The 26,404-nt window shown below is 43.7% G+C and overlaps 1 protein-coding gene across 1 annotated transcript in view; it reads right to left on the minus strand.

Moving 5' to 3' along the window:
- KIAA1958 (KIAA1958 ortholog) overlaps positions 1-26,404 on the minus strand; it is a 53,588-nt gene that overhangs the window by 13,662 nt on the left and 13,522 nt on the right. The window contains exon 2 of the mRNA XM_075136332.1: positions 7,158-8,425. Within this exon, the coding sequence (XP_074992433.1) occupies positions 7,158-8,313 (1,156 nt within the window). The 5' untranslated portion in view covers positions 8,314-8,425. The remainder of the gene's footprint in view (positions 1-7,157; positions 8,426-26,404) is intronic.

A 26,404-nucleotide genomic window follows, 5' to 3' on the forward strand; every position in this document is an offset into this window, starting at 1 on the left:
CATTGGTTGGCTCCAGACAAATGCAGACCCATTTGGGAAACGAAAATACACCTCTGTCCACCTGTCCCACAGAGGCCACTAGCTGCATTCAAGCTGTTCAGAACAACCAACGTCGAAAGCAGCTTTTGTGTAACAGGTCTGTGGAGTGCCCCAGAAAGAAGAAAGATTCAGCAGGGAAAGCAGGCATTTCAGTTTTCTCTCTTGAGGCTCTGATTTAACAGCCTGGTTCAACACTTCCTGCAGACAGCATGGGCATATGCTTCATTTAAGCATACTTTATCAAAGAAAGATGGATTTCAGCATGTTTCAGTGCTTCCAGGACCTGGATGTTTTAGCAAGCAATACATGTGCTGTGCTAGCCATGACAAAATAACTACCATCATGCTTCTGTTTTCTTTTCTGGAAAAATTCAAACAAGAATTTCTGTATTTGAAATTGTTATCTTACTTAGATAGACAGAAAATACACTCAGAGATTTTTACTGGTCTGTTTCATGCTCAAGCAGGTTCTAGGTTCACTGCAAGCACAAAAAGAAGATGACATGACAGAACAAGACTCTCTAAGAGGGAAATAATTTAGGTATGAGGAAAATGAGAGAAATGAGAAGTCACTCTGTGCTGGTTTCACAGAACAGCTTATGCAAAAATGGCATGCTCCCATCATGGAGACAGGTGAAAACAGTTCTTCCTAAGGTTTACTGCTGCTATTAAAAGCTTAGACCTTGAATACATATGTGAAGTATTTCTTCTGTAGATATATTTGCTGAAGTACCAGCCTTATCCAAAGTGGAAAAACACTCTCAGAAAGTATCCTGACCTAAAACGCCAAGTCCTGTATTCCCTTTTTGTTCCAGCACCCCATCCAAAGTGCAAAAGGGAAGTACATGACTGAGGCCTTTCCAGGGTCAGTGTCTCTCTTGGCTGCTGTGCTGCATCTCCTCTGCAGATCCCAATGTGATCCTGCCTTGCCCCTCTATTCTTACTTAGAGACTCACAAATCGTAAGATGAAAATAGCACCAAAATTAAACAGAGCAATTGCAAAGACCACACAAAACCGATCTTTGATCAAAAAAACAATGTTAAATAACCTTCTATTTCCCAAAAATAAAGTGATGTCCAGTGCAGACTTGTCCAGTTTCCTTTGTTGTTTCCATATGTTTTCAGGACAGCTGGAACCAGCAAAGGCCTTATTTTCTTCCTTTATATACCAGTATCCCAAACCACAGCATTTCGCACAGAACAGTAGTCTAAGACGCTTTTAGTGAAAGGGAGAGCATAGCACCTAGATCATGTTGGTCTTGCAAAAATGATTGTTTTCTACTTCTCACTTGTGCTTTTTATTTTTTGCTTTTCTGCTTTTCATGTTGGGGTAATGAGGGAGAGGGTACATTTGTAAGTCTAAAATGAGTAGTGATGCTCCAGAACACAACCATTCACTGAAGTGGGCAGTTTCTCTTCCAATATGACACACCATCTTACTTAATACTGTTTGTGCTATGGTACTTTGAACTAAAAATATATATCTAAATGAAGTGTCAATAATTCTTAGTGATGCAATTCCTCTATTCAGAATCCCAGAGAATATTCCCCACTGTTTGGCAGCTGAACTTGGCATGCTTTACAGACTTAATCCTTAAAAACTGCTGAGGCCTGGCTGAAACAGCTCTTTCTGAGGGTATGGATTCAAATCCCTCCTAGCTACAGGCAAGCAACTTCCACAGACTGTTCGGAAACTACCATTCCTCACCTGGTACAGAGGATCAATAGGACTATGCAGCTTTTATTGAAGGAATACAACTCAAAGCCCATCCCCGAACGTCTCCCACACCAACCTACTTTCAGCCTGAATACTCATGAACGGTTTCTTCCAAAATGTATATATATATCCAGTAATGCTGCTGCTAGGAGATGTCTCTGTGTGCTGCAGGTAGTTCCACCTGGAGGAGGTCCGTGGTGAACAGGGGAAACAAGCCCTGACATCAAGAAAAGCAGCAGCCTAATCTCTTGTGTGCATAGCCGCTTTGATAAATACTTAATATTTAGGACAGCAAGAAGATCGTCCTCTACGTGACAAGTCCACTGCTGGTCTTCAAGGTTGCAAAGAGGCTGGCAGGAGCCTTCTGCATCTGGAACGCATTTCCACTAAAGAAAATACATGTGGAATCTTGAAATTGTGATAAATACATTTCTTAAGTGTAGTTAAAATCTAAAGATGTTGTAATACTTGATGAGTCTTCATTCAGTGTTCTGCAAGAATTAATAACTTGATAAAAGCTTTTGTAGGAACAGCTTCATAAATCATACTCTTGTATTAGAATTATTAGTACTATGGTTTCATTTTTTTTTAATTTGATTGTCATGCCGTGTACCCAGATGATAAAAGCAAATAGCTGACTACTTTGCTAAGGCTGAATTTGTCCTTTTTATGATACTGTCCTGCTTTTAAACAGAACTCCCTTACAATATTGTAAAGATAAGTAATTAGCCTTATTAGCAGAACTTCTAGAATAAAGCCCCCAAAATATTAGTTTATAATTTCACAGCATTTGGATGCAGATAATTAAGAGTGCGAGTGGGCTGGCAAATCCACGCTGCAAGATCAGAAGGCAGTGGCAGTGCAGGAGGTGATTAATCAACTCACTAGCTTCCTTTTTCTGATGATTAAAACTATAATGATCTAATTTTATTCTTCTAAATAAGCCAAGCCCTTGCAACTTAAAAAAAAATTACTATGCTTTTTGTAATTACGTATCTCAGCACTTACTATTTTTATTTCAGCTACTAGAGCAAGAATAGATATCAATTATGGGACCTAAAGAGTCACCAATGGACTCTGAACTCTTCAGTCCAACACAAAGAGGAAGAGATTGTCTCACCCCTACATATCTCTAATTGTTCGCTTGACTACATTCAGCAGCGTGTGTCCCTGGAGGCAAGCATCAGTAGTCATGTTAGCTAAAAGTCATCAATCTTTGTATGTAAATTACAAATACAGAGACCGATCAGCAATTATTTGAGTGTTCTTGGAAGAGCTTAAATACAGTTTTGTAACTTTCTTCCAACATGATTATTTGCCTTGTGTTACATTCATTCTTGGCACAGTTCCACTGGACTTGGAAGAATTACAGCAGGGATTAATTTGGCCTTTCTGTATGTATGGCTGATGCTTTATATACTTCTAAAAAAAGGCATTATTTTTTCTTGTTTGCAATTCTTTGGAATGTGCTAGCTGACACTTTTTTTTCATTGCAGTGTAAACAGTGATTTGTGAGTTTAAGCTAAACCTAGTGAAAATTGGCAATTCATGAGGTGTGGGGGACTTCTTTCTCCTCTAAGTCTTGTAAAGTTTTGATGCTCATCTACCAGCTCCTAATCCATGATTTTTATGATCACACGAGGATCTCAGCTTCCACTTAATTTAAACCCACACAATTGCAGAGGGGGGGTGGAAAGGGAGAGGTTCTAGTTTTCTTGATTGCAGAAGAATACTTAAAAATATTCCACCTAAAAGCTCTACATCAACATAGACAACCCCCAGATGCACTGCATTTTATAATGGTCATGTTCAGGTAGAGACATTATATGAACACCTGGAACCAACAGGGATGTCCACACTGAGAGAAGAGCGAGAGTCAACCCACATTAGGTGCCAGTCATGAAGGGTGGCAATCCCTGCTCGCACGTTCCTGTGATGAGAGCAAGGACCAGAACTACAGCTTTGCCCAAGTCACCAGCCTAAGCCGATCACCAGGCACTGATCTGGGATCCTGACATACCAGCTACAGAAAAGAAGAGAACGGGGAGGAGCTCAGAGCGGAGACCTCAGAGTCAGCAAGGCTAAGTACTGCCCTCAGCACAGGCCAGGGCACCATCTCTCTCCTATCAGCTGTAGGTCGTCTCATTTTTTCCACATGAAAAAAAGGACTAAATAATACCTACATATATTCTTGAAGGCTTTGCTAATAAGGTGGTAAAGAGCAATCTGAAAATTCACAGATGAATGTCCACTTATTAGGGCTGAAGTTTAACAAAAATAATTCAGTATCATTCAGTATATTCCACAATGCTTAGATGGAGACCTGAACCCAACAGAAATCAGTGTCTAACCTTCATTGGGATGCCACTTCACTTTTTAGACAAAAAATACCTTTGTAAAGTCCTGCTTACATATTCAGTTGCCATGGTTTAATTAAAGAGAATAAAAGAGGAAAAAAAAAAAAGAAATGTTTGAAAGATAAACTAGTCCAAAAGTATAATGTGGCTTAAACTGGCCTAAGCTAACATATATCATCAATATTTTTGATTTCATGGAGAATCTCACTCAAACTTTCATGACCTACGAGATTTCCATGCATGGGAACTATCAGCTGTGTCTGATAAAAATGCAAGGATATCTGACTTAAGCTAAAACTCAGAGTAATATTTCTTGCTGGTTGGATCGCACCCTTTAATCATAACTTTTTTAAGGCCTTAGTCCTGCAAAGACTTTATAAACATATGACCAGTTCTAATGAGACCAGGAGCAATGCTTCACCTATTATTTTAAAATTAAGCATCACTTTGTAGGGGACAAGGCAGAATTTAAATTCCTTGCTCACTTTCAACTGTACCTTTGTTTGTTTGTCAAGCATGCACCGAGTCTATAAACTAACAAAAGCTCTAGGCTCCTTGGTATAATTATTTTCTGCCTTTTTTCACATAAGAATTATACTCATCCTTGTTTCTGTCTCTTTAGGACAGAAACATTTTTACATAGCATAGATAAACTCTTGTAGTTCAATATTGCTCAAATTTTATATATCATGCACCACTTATGTGTATACATTGCTCTTTGTTAAGAGACAACCTGACAAAATTACTGTTCATGAGCAATCACCCTACTCTACTCTTTAATCAAACCTCCACATTTTATCTGCAAGAATCTGCTGTGCAGAACTACGCATCTGTAATAAATTCACTTGCCAACATTGCCCACTTCTCTGCAATTCTAAGATTTATTAATGCCAGCACTTCTTTCCCAAAGGAGCAGGCTCTATGGAAATCGGAGACTTCACTGACGTGAGTATCAAGTTTTAGTCGTATGTCAATCATTTTACCCTAGTTAAAATGCAGCTATCTCTGAGTACAGTAACAGCATATTACAACAACACTATACCAGGCTGAGGAGGGGAACTGCGTAACACTTTTTGAGAACACCACAAGAAATTTAAGTATTGAGAACATACATAACTGACTGAACTGGAATTTGGACAGCACACTGAGATAACATTGCTGTCCATGCAAGAAGTGCTAAGAGGTTTTGCGGGTTGTTTTACGGAGTGGGTGTCCTCACAGTGAGACACTAAACATAGACCAACCCTGCTCTGGAAACTATACAAATGAAAATGTGGTGCTGTGTCCATTATTGTAAGGTTTAACCCTAAGCAGTAATAACTGCTGACCTTGTTTGGCTTCTGAGGACCTGGCAAAAGCAGTTTGAAAAGGTTTGGTTTTTTTAATAAATCTGTTGAAAGCAAATCACTCTCCCAGATAACACACACCTACATGGACAAATTCTGCCTAGGTTTGTATTCCATTGTCCCAGCTTGCAAGTTTGAGACTGAGCAAGTTGCAGGGGCAGGTTGGTAGAAACCAGCTCTAGTATATACAGCAGTGAAAGGCTATAAACTGAGGAACGCAGAATAAGTAGGTTTACCATGCAATTTGGATTGACATCAGGCATCCCATATCTCATATTTAGCTGAGCAGAGTCCGTTCTAAACCAAGTGGAGTTTTGTAAGGGAGTTTCCATGAGGGATGTTACATGACAGGACTACTGCAAAATAACATCTCAAAGATGCAGCCATGCAGAAATGGGTCCCAAAGAAGAATTTGCTTTGCTGTAAAACTAAGACAATAATCATCCTTTCTACCTTCTAATGCTTAGCAGGGTTTTACTTAGCAAAACTGGGTATTTAACTTTGCCCATTGTTTTATTTGGCAACAAGATCTGCAGGCTCTTGCCAATTAATAGATTTACTAGCGTTCAATCAGGTTTCATGGTGTCCAGGTTGAAGTATCATCCAGGCTGTTAAAGTCATTGTTTTTAGTGCTCACAGTAGCTGCCACAGGGACTGCATATAGGCAATTTTTTTTCCCCCTCCACTGTTTGGCTCTGCTCTGTCTGACTAGACACTCCTAGGCTGAACCAGCAAGGGAGCAGACGGAGAACTCGCTCCTGCGCTCGCCTCCTCCCAGGATGGCACCACTCACCAACTGGAAGAGCAAAGCCAGCACTGTCTACACTCAGGTCCTGAGGGAGCTGGCAAGTCTGCTCAAGAAACAGATTTCCTCCCCCTCCAGAAGACCTACGGCTAACACTGAGTTATTCTGCACATGGGATAATCATTCAGCAGAAGTACGCTGTTTTAACATGCTTTTTATCCAATAATGTTGATCTGTTTGTGCCAATTCTCGGTGCTTTGGCACCAGCAGGAGATGAAAAAAATGAAGGACATGGGATATGAGAACTTCCACTGAGAACAGGAAAAAAAAAAATTCTTTTCTCTTGGATTAAAGTTTAAGTGTTACCAATTTCACAGTTAAAGTTGTGGTTGTCCTTCTCATCTCTGCAGGCTGCTCTGATTTACAAGTCAGGGAAACCGTTCAATAAAGATTTATAGAAGCACAAACCGCTCTCCAGGTACTCTCCTTATGCCCTCCTTTGCCTCTCCTTGTCAAACATCACTCTTCTGACCGGGTGAAGGCAACACCCAACCCCCAACTCTAGGCTCCACTCTTTCTAGTTCATTGAAAGAGTGCATGGCCGGGTTTCATGTCCTTCCTGCCCCTTCCCGCACACAGCGAAGTGGCTGCATGCCCCCTCCCATGACACAACAGCACCCAAAATGGACCCATAAACGTGTCCTAAAAGAGACCTTTCCCTATGGCAGCGGTACACTTCCTCACGGGGGCTGCTCCTGGCCTTTGCTCAGTTGAGGTCTTCCAAATCCTCTTCCAAGAAGGGAACGTTTCTCTATCTACCGACTTACGAGCCGGTGGGACCAGGGCACCCTCATGCAATGCAGCACCTCCTCCCTGGCCACCCCCTCACCGAGCCGTGCCTGGGGGCCACCCCCAAAATGCCACCGCCCCGTGACTCCCGCCCAGCGTCCTACCTGGCATCGACTGCACCGCCGCCTCGGGGGTGGCGGCGGGGACGGCGGGGGGCTGCTGCTGGCTGGAGCTGACCTCGGGCTCGGCGCTCACCGAGGGCGAGCCGGCCGCCTCGCCGCCCGGGGCCAGCTGCGGGGCAGGCGGGAGGGTCTCCTCAGCAGCCGGCGGCTCCTCCTGACCGGGCAGCTGCAGGGCTGAGAGGGGGATGCTGATGGGTTTTCCGGCAGCGGTGGTGGCGTTGGAGCTGGTGGCTGGCACCTGCAGGGCAGCCACAGGGCCGCCGCCTGCCCCCCGTGCTGGGGAGGCCAGGGGGCCCCGGGGCGGCCTCTGTGTGGCCAGCCGGGGCGGGCCGGGTGGGGAGGCAGAGAGGCGCTGCGGGTCGGGGTCGGGGCCCGCGGCCGGCTGGGGAAGGGCCCTGGAGGGCCCCAGGCAGGAGGGCCCGGCCTGGGCCTGTGGCTTGGGCTTGGACATCTGCGTCAAGGCCAGGGCTGGCCCGTCAGCGCCGGCCGTCAGCTCGGCGTTGGCCACTATGTAGTAGTCCTCAGGGAGCTCCTGCTTGATCTTCTTGAGGAGCACCTCGCCGCCGCCCTCGTCGGCGGGCTGGGCCTGGGCAGCGGTGGGCAGGCCAGCAGCCGGCCGCTTGCGGGGGCCGACGGGGGCCCGGTGGGGGTGCGGCTCGAAGTCGCTGTCCTCATCGGTGACGGAGGACTCGCAGACCATGTCGAAGAGGGTGGCCTCATCCTCGTACTCCTCCACGGGCTCGCCCAGCTCCGACGGCTCGCTGCAGTAGGAGAAGTCGCAGGAGTCGCGGGTGCGGGTGCAATCCAGCTTGGCCTTCCCCGGCCGGCCCGGGTAGCGCTCCAGGGGGCTGGCTTGCGCCTCCGAGGGCACCCCCAGCATGCTGGGGCTGTCCGAGTTGAAGCTGCGGCTGTCCTGGAAGCAGACACGCTCCTGGGAGCCGGCCCGGCAAGTGGCGGCCAGGGGCCAGTGGTAGGCATGGCCGGCGCTACAGCCCCACATGGCCGTCAGGTTGCCATGGGCCCCCTCGGAGAGCAGGTGCTTGAGGTTGGGGATGAGGCTGCAGATGGTCCCGTGGCTGTGGGCCCAGCTCACCAGCTTGGAGAGGTTTTCGGAGGAGGTGTGAAGGCAGTCCTCCATGGTACAGGATCAACAGCGCCTCGCCGCTGGGAAGTCAGCTGAAGACGCGGTTCAGATCACAGGGTCCTGACACTCATGGTCGCGTGTGGCCAGGTTCATGCTTGCTGCTCGCCTGCAAACAGAGAGCAAAATCCCGCTCTTCAGCACTCCCAAAGCAAGATCACGTTTGCACGGGCAAGTGAAACATTCGTAAGCTCAGCTAAACCCATTTCACTCTCACTGCATGCGTTCCAAAGCATGTTTCTCAAAACAGCGCCTGCTTTTAAGCAGCCTCATTCCTCATTCTGCCTGCAAAAAAATCTGCCTTCAAACCCAAGGGAAGGAGTATCCCTGCAATACGCAACTAAAATAAGATAAAACAGCTTTTTAAACAAACCAGTTCAGATCAGTGGCAATATGATTTGAAGCTTAAATCTCTGACAAAATGCAAATGCAGCCCAAAAGATGGTGATTGTGTCTTCATACTTAGGAAATGAAAATTAAATAAAATCTTAAAACATACAATTAATCTTGAACATCAGGGCGGCAATCAAGCACCAACTCAGACTCTCCCTCTGCACCTGATGAAACTTTATGACATTTTACATCATTTATTCACATTTCTCAAAGGTATCAAGTATCTCCTTTTCAACTGAATTTGAGCAGCATAAAAATGAAGGCCAGAAACTTTAATTTTCAATATAAGGAAAAAACAAACAAGTTCACCCTTTGCTGTGCCATACTGAGAGTCATCAGTTGTCCAAAGGCTTAAGAGAAGCTTAAGGGACCTGCAAGGTTTAAGTCGTAACCTTCCTTAAGATCTGAGAGTTAACCTTTTGCTTTTTTACCATAGTGTCTATTTTCCCAGATCTAAATCACAATTCTGTTCCAGACAAACACTTGCCATTTTCATCAGAACTATTTAGACATTTGCAGCACAAGGCATGGACCTCTGGGGCCAAGGTCATGAATTCTACAATATTTCAGGTCAAACATAAAAATACAAAACCTGTCGCATGTTCATCTTCTCCTGCCAGAAACTGCTTCCTGCCTATATGGTACAGATACTTTCCAGGCAAGGTCTCATCCCACACAAGACTGCAAGCCCTCAACTTCTCAAGACTTCAACACTAGGACTTTCTAGGAGACCTTACAGTTGTTTCATTCGTTTAAGTGGAAAAAATAAAGTAAATTTAAAGATTAACCATTCTTTCAGTAAACAAAGAAGAGCAAGGAATTGTCACATAACTCAGTTAAAAATACTGAAATTGTTTACAGGTAACTTCTTGGACTGTAGCTTTCTTTTTCCTGAGTGGTTTACCAAGGTATCTGGTATCAAAATTCAACAATCTGGTAAACTTCTGATGGTATATAAGAACGGCTATAAGGTGTGTCTGGAATTAATGGTGTGAGGCTTGGTCACTGCTTGATGAACACCAGGGCATTGCTGGGGCTGGGGGCCAGGCAGCTGGGACGGCCCCAGCCCCAGGCATTGGGCACTGGACTAACAGACCCAGGCTGAGCTGAAATGGGGCTCCTGGGCCATGGGCAGGGGGTGGGTGGGGGTCCCACAGCAGGCTGGGCATAGCTATTAAGACCCATGCGTGCTCTCAGGGCCCTCACAAAAAATTAAGGTTGCAGTGGGAGTGCTCATTTTGTATATGTCTGTTGGTCTCTTGTATCTGCTCTAAATCATCCCTTTAAATCATCAACTGTAGAAGGCTGTTCACAGGAACATTTGCTGTTAATAATTATTTTTTAACTATTATTTTGCTTACAATGTTCTGTATTCCACACACTTCCAGATTTAAGCTGCAGTCAATGCCCATTTTCCTGTTATCCAGGCATTTTAATACTTAACTACTGCAATAACAATGTTTTTTTTTTCTTTTACCACAACAAAATGAGATATAGTTAATTAAATGTCTGTACAATCCTAGAGCAATGATCACATTGAGAAACACGGCACAAACCAGTTTTCATACAGATCCCACTACTGGGATACTGCACCCCGCAGCAGTCCGTTTCTGAGGAAATTATTACCCCCTACTGTAAAGATCCTCAAGGACCTGAAATAGATCAAAGTCAACCGTGAAGCTCTAGCTGTCTTCAACAGGTCCAGCTAACTCGGACTCCAGAGGTCTGTAAGAAAGTCAGTGCTTCACAGATGGACCCCAAACATAGCCCTCACCCAGGGTCCTCACTGTTATTGACACAGAACTGGACAGTCTCTCTTTCTTTACACTCTTGTCTTAGGTTTTAACATTAAGGTTATTTGAGTTGCTGGAGAAGATAAGTAATAAAAGAGCTCAAACAACTCAAAATTTCATGGTTGCTGGGCACAGACTGGGCTGAGAATGTTTTAAGGTTGCTGCCCAGCTAAATTAATAGAGATTAAATGTACATTTATATTCCGGTAACAATATCCATGTTTCTTATCTTGCCAGCTGTTACCTGCTAGAGGTCACTTTTTCAAACAAGGGATTACATCTCAATACAATTTCAATTTGGTAAATATATATTTTGAATTATTAATTACCTAAGTGGAATTTTTTTCATTAAAGTAATCAAGGGATACCAAACAAACTGCAGCACTGTCAGATGATAGCAAAGTCTGAGCGTCTCTCTTTGTATATACCTATGACAGAGCGTTCACCTCTGGTGACTTTCTCAGACAGCTAGCAGTAACTGGGACCTTCTGCTCATTTCTGCAGGCCTGTTCGGAGGCTCTCCCTAACCTTCTCCCTTTTGTGCTATGTGAACATGACCTGCAAGACTTGGAGCTCCCGTTGTTCTCATGTCAGTTATATTTTCGTATGGGCAGAAAAACCCTTCACATTTTTCTGAACTGAAATGCAGCATTCACGCCAGTGTTCCCTGTCCTCTCTACACAAGCCTTTTTAGATGCAAAATGAACTGCATCATGGCTTGAAAAGACAGCTACACGGTGGCTAACTGCCCCTGGAGAATGCTTTCCCTAAAACCAACACAAGTTACTACCCGCCTACTCACTTGCTCTTCAAAGTCACCTGCCAGCTAGCCACGGACAACCATGTTTGCTCTGTGCCGAGGGAGGTGAGGAGGCTGCGTTTCAATGGTTTTGCAGCCTGCGTATCCCTGCCCACCCACTCTCGTTCACCAGGCAAAAGGTGGCCTGTGCAAACCAAACTGGAAACAGGATGGACAAGTACTCCCTCCATGAGGTCCGCCAGAGATCTCTCCTCCCCACCCAGGCACTGTGCCTTACTGGTGGGGTCAAGGATGGAGCCAGCATGGGACTTTCTAGATATTTTGCAAACTCCTAGGTATTTTTCCAACATCTTTGAAATTAAGCATGACATGGAGGGAAGTCCTGCGTAATGGATGAACAGGAAGAAGCACATCATTAGGAAACAGAGTAAAAATGGTGCAAGATTCAAGATTGTTTTGCAGTAGCTCAAACCAGGGTGCATGCACAGAGAAAACTACAATAAATTCCAGCTTCTATTATTGCCCACATGAAACCTCAGCAATGGTATAGATCTCACAGCATCACCTGCAACACAAAGCTCCTTGCGTGACCAGTGTCCCTGTGCAGTATAGTAAATACAGTAGGTCCCCACCTTGCAAGCCTTTTAGGCATTGGAGAGGGCTCCCTTTTCAAACATACAGCTTTTAAACATCTAAAAGTTGTTTGTTATATTTGGTCGTTTGTTTTAAACCTTTTAAAGATACTCTGTCAATCTTGACAGGGGTCAAAACCCCCAGGGCATCCGCATTTCTGCTGACTGGTGTATTCAAAGATATGGACGTAGAGTGCATCCTGCCACAGAAGAAACACCAAAATGTGGGAGGAGTGACACCATACCCCCACAAGGCAAAGAGGACAATCTGGAAAGTGAACAGGGGAAAGGAGGGAGAGCTGTAGTCAGGGCTATAGTCAGAAGCTACATCAGTGCAAACCCGTGGGAAAGCAAGGAGCTGCTCAGTTGCTGCACGACCAGGGATGTATCTTGGGAAGGTAGAAAGCCCAGTTTGGTTGAAGAACCATTTTCTGCACAGGGAAATGAGATCAGGTCAACTGCCATGGTCTGTTTTTTTTGTGCAGGGCTGAAAATCCAGACACATCAGTTATTCAGAAGCAATGCGTCTTTGTTTCGCCAACTGCCACAGAAGTTGACAGTGGCATTTTGGCAGGGAGGGACTTTGCTGTAGAAAGCACAGCAAATTCATCATTATCTGCCTGGTTTCCTGAAGAGGGACCTTGTCTGCTCAGTCAGACAGCATGCTGCTGGCTCACAGTCTGCTCTTGTTTGCTAAAGCACATTTTAAAGATTATATAAGTCATTCATTCAGACTGGCAAGATTCGATAAGATGACTCATGCTTAATAACCTGCTAACACGTATACTCTGAAATCGTACATAGCTGGCAAAAACACACTATAGCTTCAGTGTGAATAACTGGTATTTTAACACCATTACAGATGGCGAAGCCTTAACCTTCCACAGCATTTTTCTGCAGTTCAGCGCCTAGCAGTATCTAATTCAGAGTGAAGCATGTCTAGGTGTTGGAAATTCACTGCAGCTCTCTGCACCCTGCATTATGAATTTGACGTTATGGCTTGTTTAGCTTTTACGACCCCATTTACAACATGTCGCTGTATTGACTAATGTGTACAGAATACATGCTACGCCAGAAAGCGTTATTGTTGCAAAAGCATTCCTTGAGATCCGTTAATGCATTAACTGGAACATCACTTGATTTGGGAAAGGGAATATTTTCTGTATCCAGAACCAGGATTTTTCCATAGGAGATCTACTTGGTGACTAAAGGGGAATGAAGAATAGCAACTTCTAAAGAGCACCCCTCTTCCATGTTCTAGGATGGGACTTGGCATAGCTAGTTTCATGCAGACAAAGTTATTCCTGATTTTACACACAGCAGTAGGAACAGGTCCTTTTTTATGGCCCAGAGAAGAAGCACTGACACCAGGCAAGTCCCAGGAGCAGCAGCAGTTGGTAGCTGTGGCACCTCGAACCCTTTCCTTTATCCCATGCAGAGAATGAACGAACACTGGTGGGGAGCAAAGACTTGGCTACCTCAACTACCTCTCCTCCTTTCCCTCCTTGCACGTGAGGGTGTTGCAGTGGAGTTTTGGTTAGGACCTCGTGGGAGGTTCTTCAGGACAATCGGGGAAGTCTGTGATGTGGCTCCCCCACAAAGGAGGCAGCAGTGGTGAGGATGCAGTGAAGGAGCTGAATGCAAAAAAATGGGATGAAGCAGAGGTGTGCCACGGGAAGCGTGTGTCCTCCAGCAGCGTCTGCACACTGGAACGTGTGTTTGATGGACCTACAGCTCAGGGAAGGTGATGGATGCATTTTTTTTGTAAAGAGGGCAAGAAACCTTGTTGAGATCCTATCCTCCCACAAACTCACAGGCAGTTAGCAATAGATTTCCTTCCCAGGGTAATGTTAGACCTAAGTCAACACACATTAACTTGCATCACATAAATGTATGTTTGAAATTCTATTATCACTACTGATTATTAGCATTTCAGGAACTTCCATGCTGATTTTTGTTCAAGTGTAGCCATGGCTACATTAACTAACTCTTGGGACATGATCCCAAGGCTGATTCTACTGAGAATTTTCTAAAAGCCGACGATTCTCAAGTAGGACTACGATGCGAAAATTACTTTTGTTAATAATAAAAAGCAGTCTTTCTAATCTCACAGCTGTATAAAAACTCTAAAACCTGAATGCTAAAACATTAAAAGACAGGTGTAAAAAAGCCTGCATTTACTCATTTTACATAGCATGGATTTCAAACTAATCTTACAACAGCTGAAACCTGACTTTTAAGGGTATTTATGGAGAAGCAATGTTTTATCAGCTTCTACATTCAGAGGTCCCAAACCTCTGTGTGTTGAGCTTTGCTTTCTCATACTAGCAAAAGAAGCTCAGAATGTTTTAAATCATCTTTGTTTTCAGCCTCTCTGCCCTGGCCAAACTTACTGGGCTGTTACTTCATCACCATCTGAGGGGGAAGCACTGCTTCATTTTGACGGATCTTTGTTTTCGTACTTACAAGTAAGGAAACACAATTGCTAGCTAACAGATTGAGAGCACTGTGAATTAAAGGTTTGGCCATCATGGTGTAAGTGTTATCTCATTCAAGATTTTAGCCAATGGACAATATTAGGACTTCTTTTATTATTAGCATTTCTTAAGCCAGATGCTTAACATCGCTAAAGGACTAAGTCAACAACAGCAGAAATCCAAGTGTCCATTCATCAGAGAAGGCAGAGCAGTACTGAGGTCCCCATAAGGTCCTGCTGCGGTCCCATAGGCCTCGCTAGCCGTCAATCCAGGATCGCAGGCAGTATTTCTCCTTCCCAAAGTAAGAGGCTGAAGCAAACTCAGGAGGAGCTGCTGCCTCCCCCAGATATTGCTCTCCAAATGCCAGAGGCCCCAGCCATGCAACAGGGCACCCAAAATCATGCCACTGCTAATTACCTTCCCTGCTACCTCCTACGATATTGCTACTAACAATGGAGTTAAAGCTCAGCCTCTTTGCCCCAGTGTTTTAATTTTTTCACTTATATTGCTAAGAATGTCATCAACTTGTCAAAGCACTGGGATGGACAATCACTCATTCAAAATAGGCCAGCAAACTGGAAGAGCTGGGAATAGGTCAGTGCATTTTCTCTAATTTTAGACTTCAGCAGTACAAAACTTCTGTGTCAACTCAAATATTATTGAATTTACTTTCTGCTTGCAATAAAGACTATGAAGAAGAAGCAGAGAGGGAGAGAAACAAAGTGTGTAGAAAATAATGACATTTTATAGGCAAGGTACAAATCAACTAGGGGTCCCACTTTACCATGAGGGAAAGGGGCAGACCTCCATCTCCGATACAAACTGCACATGGTTCCTTTAGTTAGGAAAACATGTTTTTAATTGAATGTTTTTTCCAGGAAACAAAAGGGTATAAATTACAGAGGAAAGGCTCACAAATTCTGGCAAGTTCTGCAAGCTTGTGAGACAGTTTGGCAATGTCGTGTATTCTTAAACTAGAGAATAATTCCTCCAGCTCTGCTCATTTGTCACTATTTCCTTATCACTTTTGTACAGTCTCCAGCTGGTGTCTTCAAGGGAAAAACAACCTCTCATCTTAACAAAATCACTGACTATTTCCAAATTATGTGAGCTTACACTATTTATTCATGTTTTTAGCTCTGTAAGAACTGATTTAGAAATAAATAGGGATGTACAGTAGGAACAAAACAAAACCTTCATGCTAATTTTCCACCTCCACAATAGGCTCATCCCGAATTTTATATCAATTCAATCATTTATGTGTAGCAAGTGCCTTCCCTTTTGTGTGTCACAGAGCTTCTGTGCTTATAGCTTGGTCTTTCTGCAGTCAGTAGGAGCTCTGCTATTGAATAAGCAGGCCAGGGTTTCACCCACAATGAAACACAATTATCATTCCTATCACCAGTGAGCAGCACTGAGAACGCTTTCCTGAGATGGGGGTGCAGGGGAAAGTAGAAGAAAAAACAACCACACATCTTTCTGGGCAAGCAGTGCTGTTCTCCATTCAGAAAAATCTCGCCGTTGTCTGTCACACTTGCTCCACGAGACCGCAGCTCCTCCTCAGCTGATGGTTAGTCTTCAGGGAAGACGCTCTCCTTGCCAAGTGTGGCACGCCTTCAACTGCAGCTGTCATCACAGCAAGCCCGAGGAAAGCCGCAAAACCTGTTTGCTGGTGAAACCCCTTCAGCTGGCTGAGAAAGAAAAGGATTTGGCTGGGACAGCGTGTGGGGGTTTCCTTGCCTTTTCACATGGAAGACTACCACAGGGTGATGAACCTCCCAAGAGCCTGCCTCATTCACAAACTGAAATGATCCATCCATTGACAGCAGAATGGACTGAGGAACAGTTTGGCGGTTCGATCCTTAATCCAAATGTAATGCTACAAGCACCACTGCTTCTATTTTTGTATTTTTCCTCAGCGCCCACTAAACAGGAGCTATGTGAGCCTTACTCCTGCACAGCATGGCTGAAGAGTCATAGAGGGACCAAAAGAGCACCAAAAGGAAAAGCAGGATGAAAAGGGAGCAGAACAGATAGTGCAGCAAATCTGAGCGATCTGAGCAGGACCTCCCCAACTAAGAACGTCTCTTCTCATCCAGATGCCTCAATGTTTCAATTTAAGCTTCCTCAGACTGACCTGTTCCTCGCTCCATTCGCCCCCAGCTCACTGCGACTCTCTTGATAACCGCTCAGACATATTAATTCCTTATCATGAATCCTCTACCAAGCCACCCCTGTGCTGTTGCTTCCCCTGAAGCTATTCCTGAACTTCAGTCCTCAGGAATATAGGCCTGATTTGGTTGTCCTCATTTGCAGTAAGTAGGATCATCAGAGAACGGTACAGAAATGCATGGGACTGCTTCTTCTTGCTGAGGAAGGTATCTTCCCTCCAAGGAACATGTCAGAAAGGAGAGTGAGCTTTCTACAGTTCATGAATGTATCTGCAAAGTTGCTGAGCACCTCCGGCTCCAGAGAAGTCAAAGCACTTGGCAGTGCTACACTTCATGTTTTTCACCTTGCGTCTTCCTTGTATATCCCATAAAGGACATGTTCTGCCATGCTCTTCCCAGAAGCTCTGTAGCACTCAGGTAATCCTGTAAAATATTAACCCTCCACACTGCTTAGAACTAAGAACTGCTTAGAACTAAGCAGTGTACACCTGAACCCAGAAAAGTTAGGATTTTGAAAGCACTGAATAGTGTAAAAACAGTTATAGTGCTTGAATAGTGTAAACATGGAAGACAGAGAAATCCTGCTTGTTCAATTCAGTATTTAGCAAGTGCACCCCTGAAACTTTCTCTCAAAGCCTCAATGAAACATAACTCATTTTCTTAATGCAGACATTTCTCTCTGTGGTCTAGCGAAGACCTGAGAGGTGAAATGGACTCTGCAGGCTGGCTTGAAAGCTGGGGTTCTTCTGGCTGACAAGTGAAAGCAAATTTTAGCACTAGCAGTTCTGCAAACTTACAGTCTATTACATGAAGTATCCAATGACCATTGTGACCCCCCAGGTTAGTGACACAGGCTGAGGGAACTGCAGGGACCTAACATGGAAATAATTTCCCCCTCTACTCACACTTCGTCAGCGGCATTCAGATTCAGTGTTTCACCTCACCAACATGCAATGCTGGGCAGCGTTGGTAGCTGCTCGCATCACCGGTGAAATCCAGCTCAGCTGTCTCATCTCTGCGCAGTCACTATCTCTGCCTCAGCACTCCAGTTCAAGTTGCATCTCCATGTCAGAATTTAATGAATAAGCACCCCCTTGCAAAACTGTTCGGGGCTTGTTGGGGGTCTTTTTTGCATATATATGTACCACTGAATGAACACAACTGTGTGCTCAGTGCACATATGTGGATTTATTTCTAGCTATACCTTAAGCCTGGAGAGGGAAAAGGAGTAGAAATGATCTTTCAAGTCTTCATTATGTCACCAACCAGTTTTCAGAAGATTGCTCCCATGTAACAATTTTCGATGGACTTTTAGAAATGGCAGAGTTTTGATGGAGGGAAAACACAATCGGTTTTAAATGTCCTTGAACTGAACCCACAAGCCAAGTCCTGCATTACTGAACTGCCAAAGCATCAGACTCCTCCTGCAGCTATGATGAATCTAGCCCTGCCTCTCCTCTCTTTAAGCTACTATCAAATTACATTTCAGAATGCTGCCTGCTGCAGTGGCTAAAAATGACCAAATATATATATGATCCAAGACACATATATGTTCTATATAAAATAGAACTTTCAAAATAAAAATACACCAGCTGGACCAGCTCAAATCCTGCTTTTAAAAAAACAAATGCTCCATCATCCTAGAGGAAACAATGATTTACTCACTGTTCACTCCAGCGCTCACTCCTACAATGGTGGAAAGTTCTCCAGAGGAAAACTGTGGAGAGAGCAAACATTTTAAGTTGCACTCATGGCTTTCTCCACTAGCAACAGTGGAGAAGATGGAGCAAGAATGAAGATCAGGGCAAAATCCATCCTGGATATAAGCCCATGGAAAGCTTTGCAACTACCACTTGTTTGAATTTGGCTCTACCTTCCTTTGAGGTTGTAATGGGTCTGACACTGAACTTTTCCACATCGTCAAACCCAATCCGTCCTTTTCATAAAGTGTCTTTCTACAGTCAAAGTCAAAATGAAGGTTTCCAGCTCTGACATTTTTATTGCTGCACTGTTGCTCATTCCTTCAATACAGGTAGGACCACCACTACACAGAAAGAACAGCTGTTGTGATGCAGCCAAACTATCCACCATCAAACCTGCTTAGGAGAGGTTGACCTAATACCCACCGAGGTAAAGACTCCATTGAGCTCAGTGGTCATTGAATCAGGCCCAAACATCTATTTTATGAGTTTGGACTTGCCCAAAGAGTAATGTCACTGCAGCCACTTCCCTGGATGGGTGAATTTTGATCTCTGTTCTTTGGGGAGCCAGAACTTATTCAAATATGCCTCTACACTCATATAATTCTTGTATCGTTATCTCTGATAGATGGCATTTTTTAGCTGAGTCACCAGTCCTTTGATCCCTGTAGATTCTCTTGTTTTGAGTTCACATTTTGTCTACCAAAATTTAATATAAAAAAACAAACCAAAATAAAAAACAGCAGGACAAGTGATTTACTGTGCTCTGGCTCCAACAACATTTGCTGAGGAATTCAGCATGACTGGGTAACCCCACATACAGCAGTGCCTGCTCATGGGGTTTTCTCTAAAGCTCTTTACAGAGCTTTGCAAATCACGTGTAAATATACAAGCTGTGCTCAAACACAGTTATAGAGGTGTGTTACAGCTCTGGAAAACAGACTTTTTGGAGCTGTTTGGCTTCTGGTCCAGGCTCAGATTTTCCCCAGGAATTTCCAACTGTTCATGAGAGCCCAAAGCCACCCCTGTAGCCCTCACAGCAGGGCTGAAGCATGGTAAAGGGGTCAAGCCTCCAGGAAACAAGAATAAGACCTCTTGCTCCATTTCTCTCAATCCAGCATCTCTTTTAAGTGCTGGAGACTCTTAGCTCCACTTCTAATAACTGCAAGCTATGCTTCATACAGGAGCTGGCATCCTCACTCAGAGCAAGCTACGGGGGGTGACAACAGCAATCTGGCTTTCCAGACCAAACGCAACGTGTCCCTGGTTTGCTTTTGTCAAAACTGGGTCTTGCAATAACCAAGCAGGGACTCTCAGATACCTCTAGTACTCGATGTGGAGCCTCTGGGATAAAAGCTGCTGTGGGGTGGAGGCAGAAATGACAGTGACCAGGAACCCTGCATCCAGCCAACGCCTCAGTAGTTAAAGAGCTCTGCTGAAATAGTGCCGGGGTAAAGACCCGGTATTCACAGTGCCTTTCATGAGCTTTGTCAATAGGACTGTTGGCAGCAATGACAGCAACGTCAGGGTAAATATGATGGTGACACCAAGGTACACTGTTATACCATGCAACCAACGGGACAGCTCAGAGGAGTACTTGAGAAGATGCCTGTGCGTAAGGATTAGTGAAACGTGGCAGGGAGTTTTACTGCAGCCTCAAGTCAATCTTAGCCATCTCTCACATTTGACTAGCTCTGTATTCAGCAAAGGACATTTTTAAAGAAAGAACACATTTTCTGGTAAATAATTTCTGAAAAGTATGTTGACAATATGATTTTAAAGTGTTGAGTGTTTGAAAAAAGCCTAGCTTTTACTTAGCTACCAGGGGGCTTAAGTATCATGGCTTGGTTATTTTGTGTTGTTTGTTAAAATTTGTTCCAAAATTGCATCTTTATACCATTTCTCAGGATGACCTGAATACAAAACCGCACTATATCAAAGACGCTAGCATTTGCCTCAGCTTGCAGTTGACAATCATTCTCTAATGGAGATATCGCACCACACGTTTGGAAAATATTTAAAATATATAATTTCCTGAGTTTACAATGAAGTGTGTGTACCCCCTCTAATTTTAGAATTACAATAAGAATGAAGCACACACAGCCTGCAGGCAAGATGTTTTCCCTGGTCTTTCATTTTCCTAGAAATTTTGTTAAGAGAAAGACTGCACGTAATTTACTAAAAAAACCCAGGAATATTACCATTGACTTGCACACAAATTATAAGACCAAATTCTCCCATCTTCTTAGAGGAAAACCAATGCCTTCAGTTCCAGCCCAGACAACTTAACTATACCATGCTATTCCTCACAAGCAAACGCAAGCAGCTTCTGTCGATGAAAGACTTTACTGTGCCAGATTCGGTTTGTTATTTTTTATTTGTAGGATTTCTCTCATTTCAGGGCTTTTCTAAACTAAGGGAATTTGGAATAGTGCAACTATGGCAATATTAAAAACATGCATTATTTGGCTAAATAGAGCCAGTGAAACCACATTATTAACCACCTACACAAAACAGAAGGGTTGTTTTCTGGAGAAAATTAGAACAATCACAGCTACTCAACATTTCTGTGTGAGGATAAAATTCCACTTTGTATACTAGAATTTAAGGGTTTAGGTTTCCCCCCTTTTTTTTAAACACAGAGATGGTTTTGGATGTTAAATGATTTTCCAAGGACTTAATTCTCAGCAAGAAAAACATTCCAAAACTGTCTTTACAGGTCATTTTGTGTAATGTAAGTATCAACAATTATCCTTATCATTAAACTACTGGTATCAGACTGAGGTCCTGCCCTGCAGTTTCGTTTTAAAATCTTAAAAAAAAAAACAACTTGGAGAAAAGAGTTGCAAGAAAGAACAGACTTGAAAAAAACACAAGAAACATAAAGACAGCAGTTATTCCATGAACAGGCTTGTCTCCAGCTGTGCATAACAGATCACATGCAGCTGAGTCTCTAATAAAGTTCCTAGACAAGACTTTGACATGATGTAGAAAAAACAGTAATATGAAAGCTGCCCTAGAGATGAGCCAGTAAAAGCAAGGATTTGCATTCAAATGTAAGCCAGTCAGAAATACTGGGTAACATCCTGTAGTCAACAGCCAGTGGATAAAAAAAAATTAGAAATGCTCCACCCAGCTACGCACCAATTTTTCTATTATCCCTGGAAACGTTTCTAGCTGCGTGCCTCTAACGTAATATAATTGATCGATTCAGATTATCCTAAAATTTAAACCAAGGTTTAAAAACAGATTACATTTTAAGATTACTGAGATTGGTTCCCTGAAAGTGCCCAAAGAGATCGAAGCCTCATAATGCTGTACCTACAGACAGGTGAGGAGTTGGTGGCAACCCCACAGGGCGAGCAGCCTGACCTGCTGTTGCTCTTGATGGAGAAAGCGGGGAGCGGGCCCCAGTGCGACACAGGGATCTCAGGGACGGAGCCTACCGAGGCTGTTCTGCACGGCATTTCGAAAGCCTGCAGGTCTGAGTTCAGTGGGACTGGAGCTACAGAGGCTTAAATGTATGGACATGGAAAAGGTCCCTTTGACTTTGGCTGGCGCAGTCAACCCAGGCCCCAGTTCTTAGAGGCATTTCTGTAACCAAAAGGATGGACAAGCACTGAGTGGGATTTTCAGAGGTCTCTGTAGGCATGTAAACATATATAAAATCCAACCCCGATTGTCTAAAAACCTGTCAAAGCTTGAGACAGGCAAGTTCCAACTCTTTGGCCAAAAGAGCTAAATTTGTGTTCTCACGCAAGCTCAGTTCTTATTAACATCAGCGCAAGATTTGGCATGTACAACATGGAGATTTAGGGACGGTGCATGACTAAGAAACAGAGAGAAAGCCCAGAATATTCACATTATACATATAGAGGCACGGGCGGCTGGCACACAAAAGAAGACTTTGGAAGAAGAGCTCTGTCTGCCATGGAGGACCCTCAAGAGCCCTCACTTATTTCCTCTTGGAGATTCAAAAACAGAAATGTAGCCTTTGGACAACTGGAGTTCAGAACAACATACTACTTACACTGCTGAATGTTTGGCAGAGCAACTAAAAATAAGACTCTCTATCATGGGACCAGTAAAAGGGAAGGGGGTGTATAAGAAAAACCATTAATATATTGTTACATATATTGTTACATTGTTGCATTGCACGTCTTCATTAAAGGCTGTTCTTGCTATGCTTCATTAGTACTGGATCTATTGCACCAAACAGATGAGGAAATGTCTTCCAAAATTACCCATTTCTGCTCATCTGTTTATTTCATGATTAGAGTGACAAATGGCCCTAGACAAAATGCATGCTAGTAAAAACAGCTGAATAAAAATAATTACAAGCAGGATAGTAATTTATTTTCAGGTACACACCTCAAAAGCACACCACTAACCTCGTTCAAGAAATGCATCCAGATAAACTTCTTAGTCTCTCCAAAGATAACAAATATAAATCTTTCCATCTGTGGTACTCCAGACTTTCTCTTCTCTTGCCAATTAAAAGACAGACGATAAACCAAAATATTTCTTAAAACACAGTAGGTTTCAAAGATACCAGAAGATATTTTACTATATCAACTTGACAGTGTTTCCAACTAATTCTTTCTTGTGGTTGCATTTATTCCAGCCTTTGAATAGAGTTAGTAGAAAACATACAGCCATTGCTCATTCAAAAAAAAGAAAAAAAAGAAACCTTTATCCCATAAATGTGAGCTGACGTGTCGTACGCTATAGTCATTCCAGTGACATTGGTATCAATATCTAATTTCTTTTAACTCTCTCCAGATATGAATAACCTATTAGCAATTAATTACAAACACTGGAATACATGCCAAGAGTAACTGAAGATCACAGTCTAGGTAACACAGAGCTTTCTAACATATGTAATTACTGATCTAATTTTTGTAAACATTTTCAGCAAGGACATGGACAGATTAGATACCCATTCATGCAACCGTGTCATGGAGTGTGTGTGCATTTGAAGCCAGCCGGGTCTCTTACACATAACTGTTTATGCATATTCAGCAGATATCTGGACATGTCTTGTTTGGAGGAATAAAGCAGAACCTAGAAGGGCTATTTTGGAATTATACTGAGGAATGACACAAGCTTTTATTTATAAATTAGGAACCAAACAAAAAGGAGAAAGGGTGAAAAAGAACATGCTGACATTAATACAGGGGCTAAGTGTATTGAACTGCCCTGACCGGCTTTCTTTAATTTCTGCTGATGTTCTTCCAAAAGGACTTCTTTGGCAATGCGCTTGGACAGCTTCATCTCCTCTTCCCTCAGAAAAAGCTGCTCCAGTCAGAGCTGCTGATTATTTACTATTACGGCGAGTCAAAAACAAAAAAAAACCTGTATTGTGTATTCTTGTATTAATGCCTTGCACCATTCTTTAGGTGTCTGCGAACACGGCTGGCTTCTTCCAACTGCAAACCATCACCAGTGAGAGAGAGATGGCGGGCGGAGCAGTGAAAAATACTACCACCAAACTCAGCAGTGATGTTGTTGGTACCTCCCTCTGGATAGCCCTTATTCTGACTTTGCCAAAGCAAGATGTCCTTTCACTCTGCTGCAAATTGCAATATCCATACTCAATGCTGGAGCAACCCAAGAAAGAAGCCAGAGGGACAATTCCCCCCTGCCTCACACCAGATGTAAGCCTTGAGCTGATTTACACCCCTGCTTGACACTGACGGCATTTCACCTTCACCTGCATGCATCTCAAGAGCCACTGTGCCACGTGCAAGACAGGAGAAAACAAGATCCGCCAGATTTGAAGGGCAGTCCCTGTCCTCCCACCCTGCTCCACTTCCACCTGCCCAATTGCAAGTAAAAGGTGCATGCTGGCACCAAAGAGAAGGATGGGAGTTAAGATTGAGTGTTATCACTGAAATTACTGAAAAAGTGACAGTTTCCCTGCTACGTTCAGCTTCCTAACCCTGCTGATGCTGCCAGTTCAGTCTAAGGTTTCAATAGCGTTTGTCTACTGAGATTACATTGAAGGGTGAGAGCGAGCTGGCACCTCCAGCCGGAGTCCCATTACATGTACAAAGCCAACAACAATACTGCAAACCAGCCCTTAGCAACGCAGACCCCTACGTGGGGACTTTGCTGGTGTGCCAAATGGAAGGGCACATTTCACTTAGTGTCCCGCGGGGACACAACATGCCCCTGTCCTGACTAGACAAAAGGTTGGAAGCAATTTCTGACCCACACTTTCCTGTAGTGATAGAAAAAGAAATGCTCCCACACCCAACAGATGAACACACTTAGTCTTGCAGGACAGATATACATGTTTTTTCCTTATGTCATCTACAATATTGACAAGCTGATCTCTCTGCAACCACCTTTTCAAATTTAGCCATTTTGCTAGAGTGGAAACCCAAGTGCTGAAATGCTGCTTCTAATGGGGCACGAATGCTAGCTCTTCTGTAACCACGCCTGTTCGTAACCAAATTACTTACAACAGCCAACGTCCATGAAAACAACTGCACTGAAGCAAAGCACTCAAAGGCTTTACAAAACACAGAGGACATCTGAGAAGTTCAGGCATTCCAAATTATATTTGCAAAGGGCAAGCTCCACATTACCAGCTTCATAAAGCCCAGCAGCAGCAGGAGATAAAACTGAACAGCTCTGTTTCCCTTTAAACATCTTTTATGTCATTGCTCTTAGATCAGGTAAAAACATAAAGTATGGTCTCCGGTTTGGCCCTCGGAGGTGCAGCCACCTTTGCTAAAATCAGGTTTCATTTCAAGCTGCACCAACATCACATTACAGTGGAGTCTAACCCTACGGTTGCTAAAGCAAGCAAAACATGCAGGGATGTGAGGGGAAATTTAACCTACTTACTGTCTGCCAGCTTGGAACAAACGGACCTAGGAATACTTCTAAACCAGATAGAGCCTTGCAGAGCATTTTAAAAGGCTTATGTTTAGAATAGCTGTGCAGCATGAGAATAAATCTGCCAAAGACAAAAAGGCAAGAAATTAAAATCTCTTGGATGTACACTTTTGAAAGATGATAGATAGGGAAAGGGCGGTCAAAAGATTTCTCTCTCTGCAGCACAGCTGCAGAAGTTAAACATTTCATAGCTAAGAGCACTGTGTTTGGTAACTAGCCATGAGAAAAAAGATATTTAAAGGTAAGGTTGTTCACATTTGGAGTCCAATCCAATAGTGAGAACACGAAGCGGGGCAGGGCGGGGTGGTGAGGACTGGGGGGTCCCAGTATCTGGGACAAATACATCGTTTGGCAGGCAGCATTGGTCCTGTGCCAGCAACTAGAAGTGATACTTGAGCCAGCCCTGTGAAGATACAAGACATACAGAAGCAACCCTCTCTCCCATTGCCCTCCAATGCATGGAGACCAGTTCAGGCCAGCGGCAAGGGTGAGAGAGGGAGACGGCAGCAGGGACTACCTCGCTGCTAGGCAGGCGGTGCTCGGTGAGACTGGCCTGCTCACCTGGCTGGCTGCAAATGTGGGGTGATTATCACTGGAACACGGTGCAGATCTGAACCACAGCCACAGCTGTGCAACATGCGATGTTGGGCTTGGCTAGAGCGGTACGTTCAGGGCTCCCTGGTGTCACTCTGTATTTATTAGTTTCACGCTTTAAAAACAACCAGCTCATTTCTGCTACCTACGGAATATTTTTGATGCCAGGAATGTACAACATCTATGACACCAGCAGTTAACATTAGGAAAAGACATTAAGAAATGAATGTCAGCAAAAAGCCCCAAAAAACCAAAACAGAGATATATTTTCAACCAAAGTCCATGAAGAATACAAGTGGTAATGTTATCACTGAACTAAACTGTTCAGTGAAACAGAGGAACACCATCACCTGCCTCTGCTTTAACAAGTGCTTCCACAGAAAGTTAAAGACCTTTAATAATTACTATTAAGAAATCCACTCTTTACCCAACTGTCTAACTGAAATACTCACTGCCAGTTCCAGCAAGGCTCACATATTCTTAATGCTTACACGTAGCATCTGACTGCCCCAACAATGCTAGTAGTTCTACCATTAGGCGTAAGGGCCCAGAGAAATACGTGAGACATCTAGACCCGTCCAGAGGGACTGGTGGAAGGTAAGGTGAAGGTTTCGTACCTGGGTCAACTTCATCAGCTCCATCCAGCTCCTGCACCGTCACGG

This window comes from Calonectris borealis, chromosome Z, assembly GCF_964195595.1.
Source record: "Calonectris borealis chromosome Z, bCalBor7.hap1.2, whole genome shotgun sequence".
NCBI classification, from domain to species: Eukaryota; Metazoa; Chordata; class Aves; order Procellariiformes; family Procellariidae; genus Calonectris; species Calonectris borealis.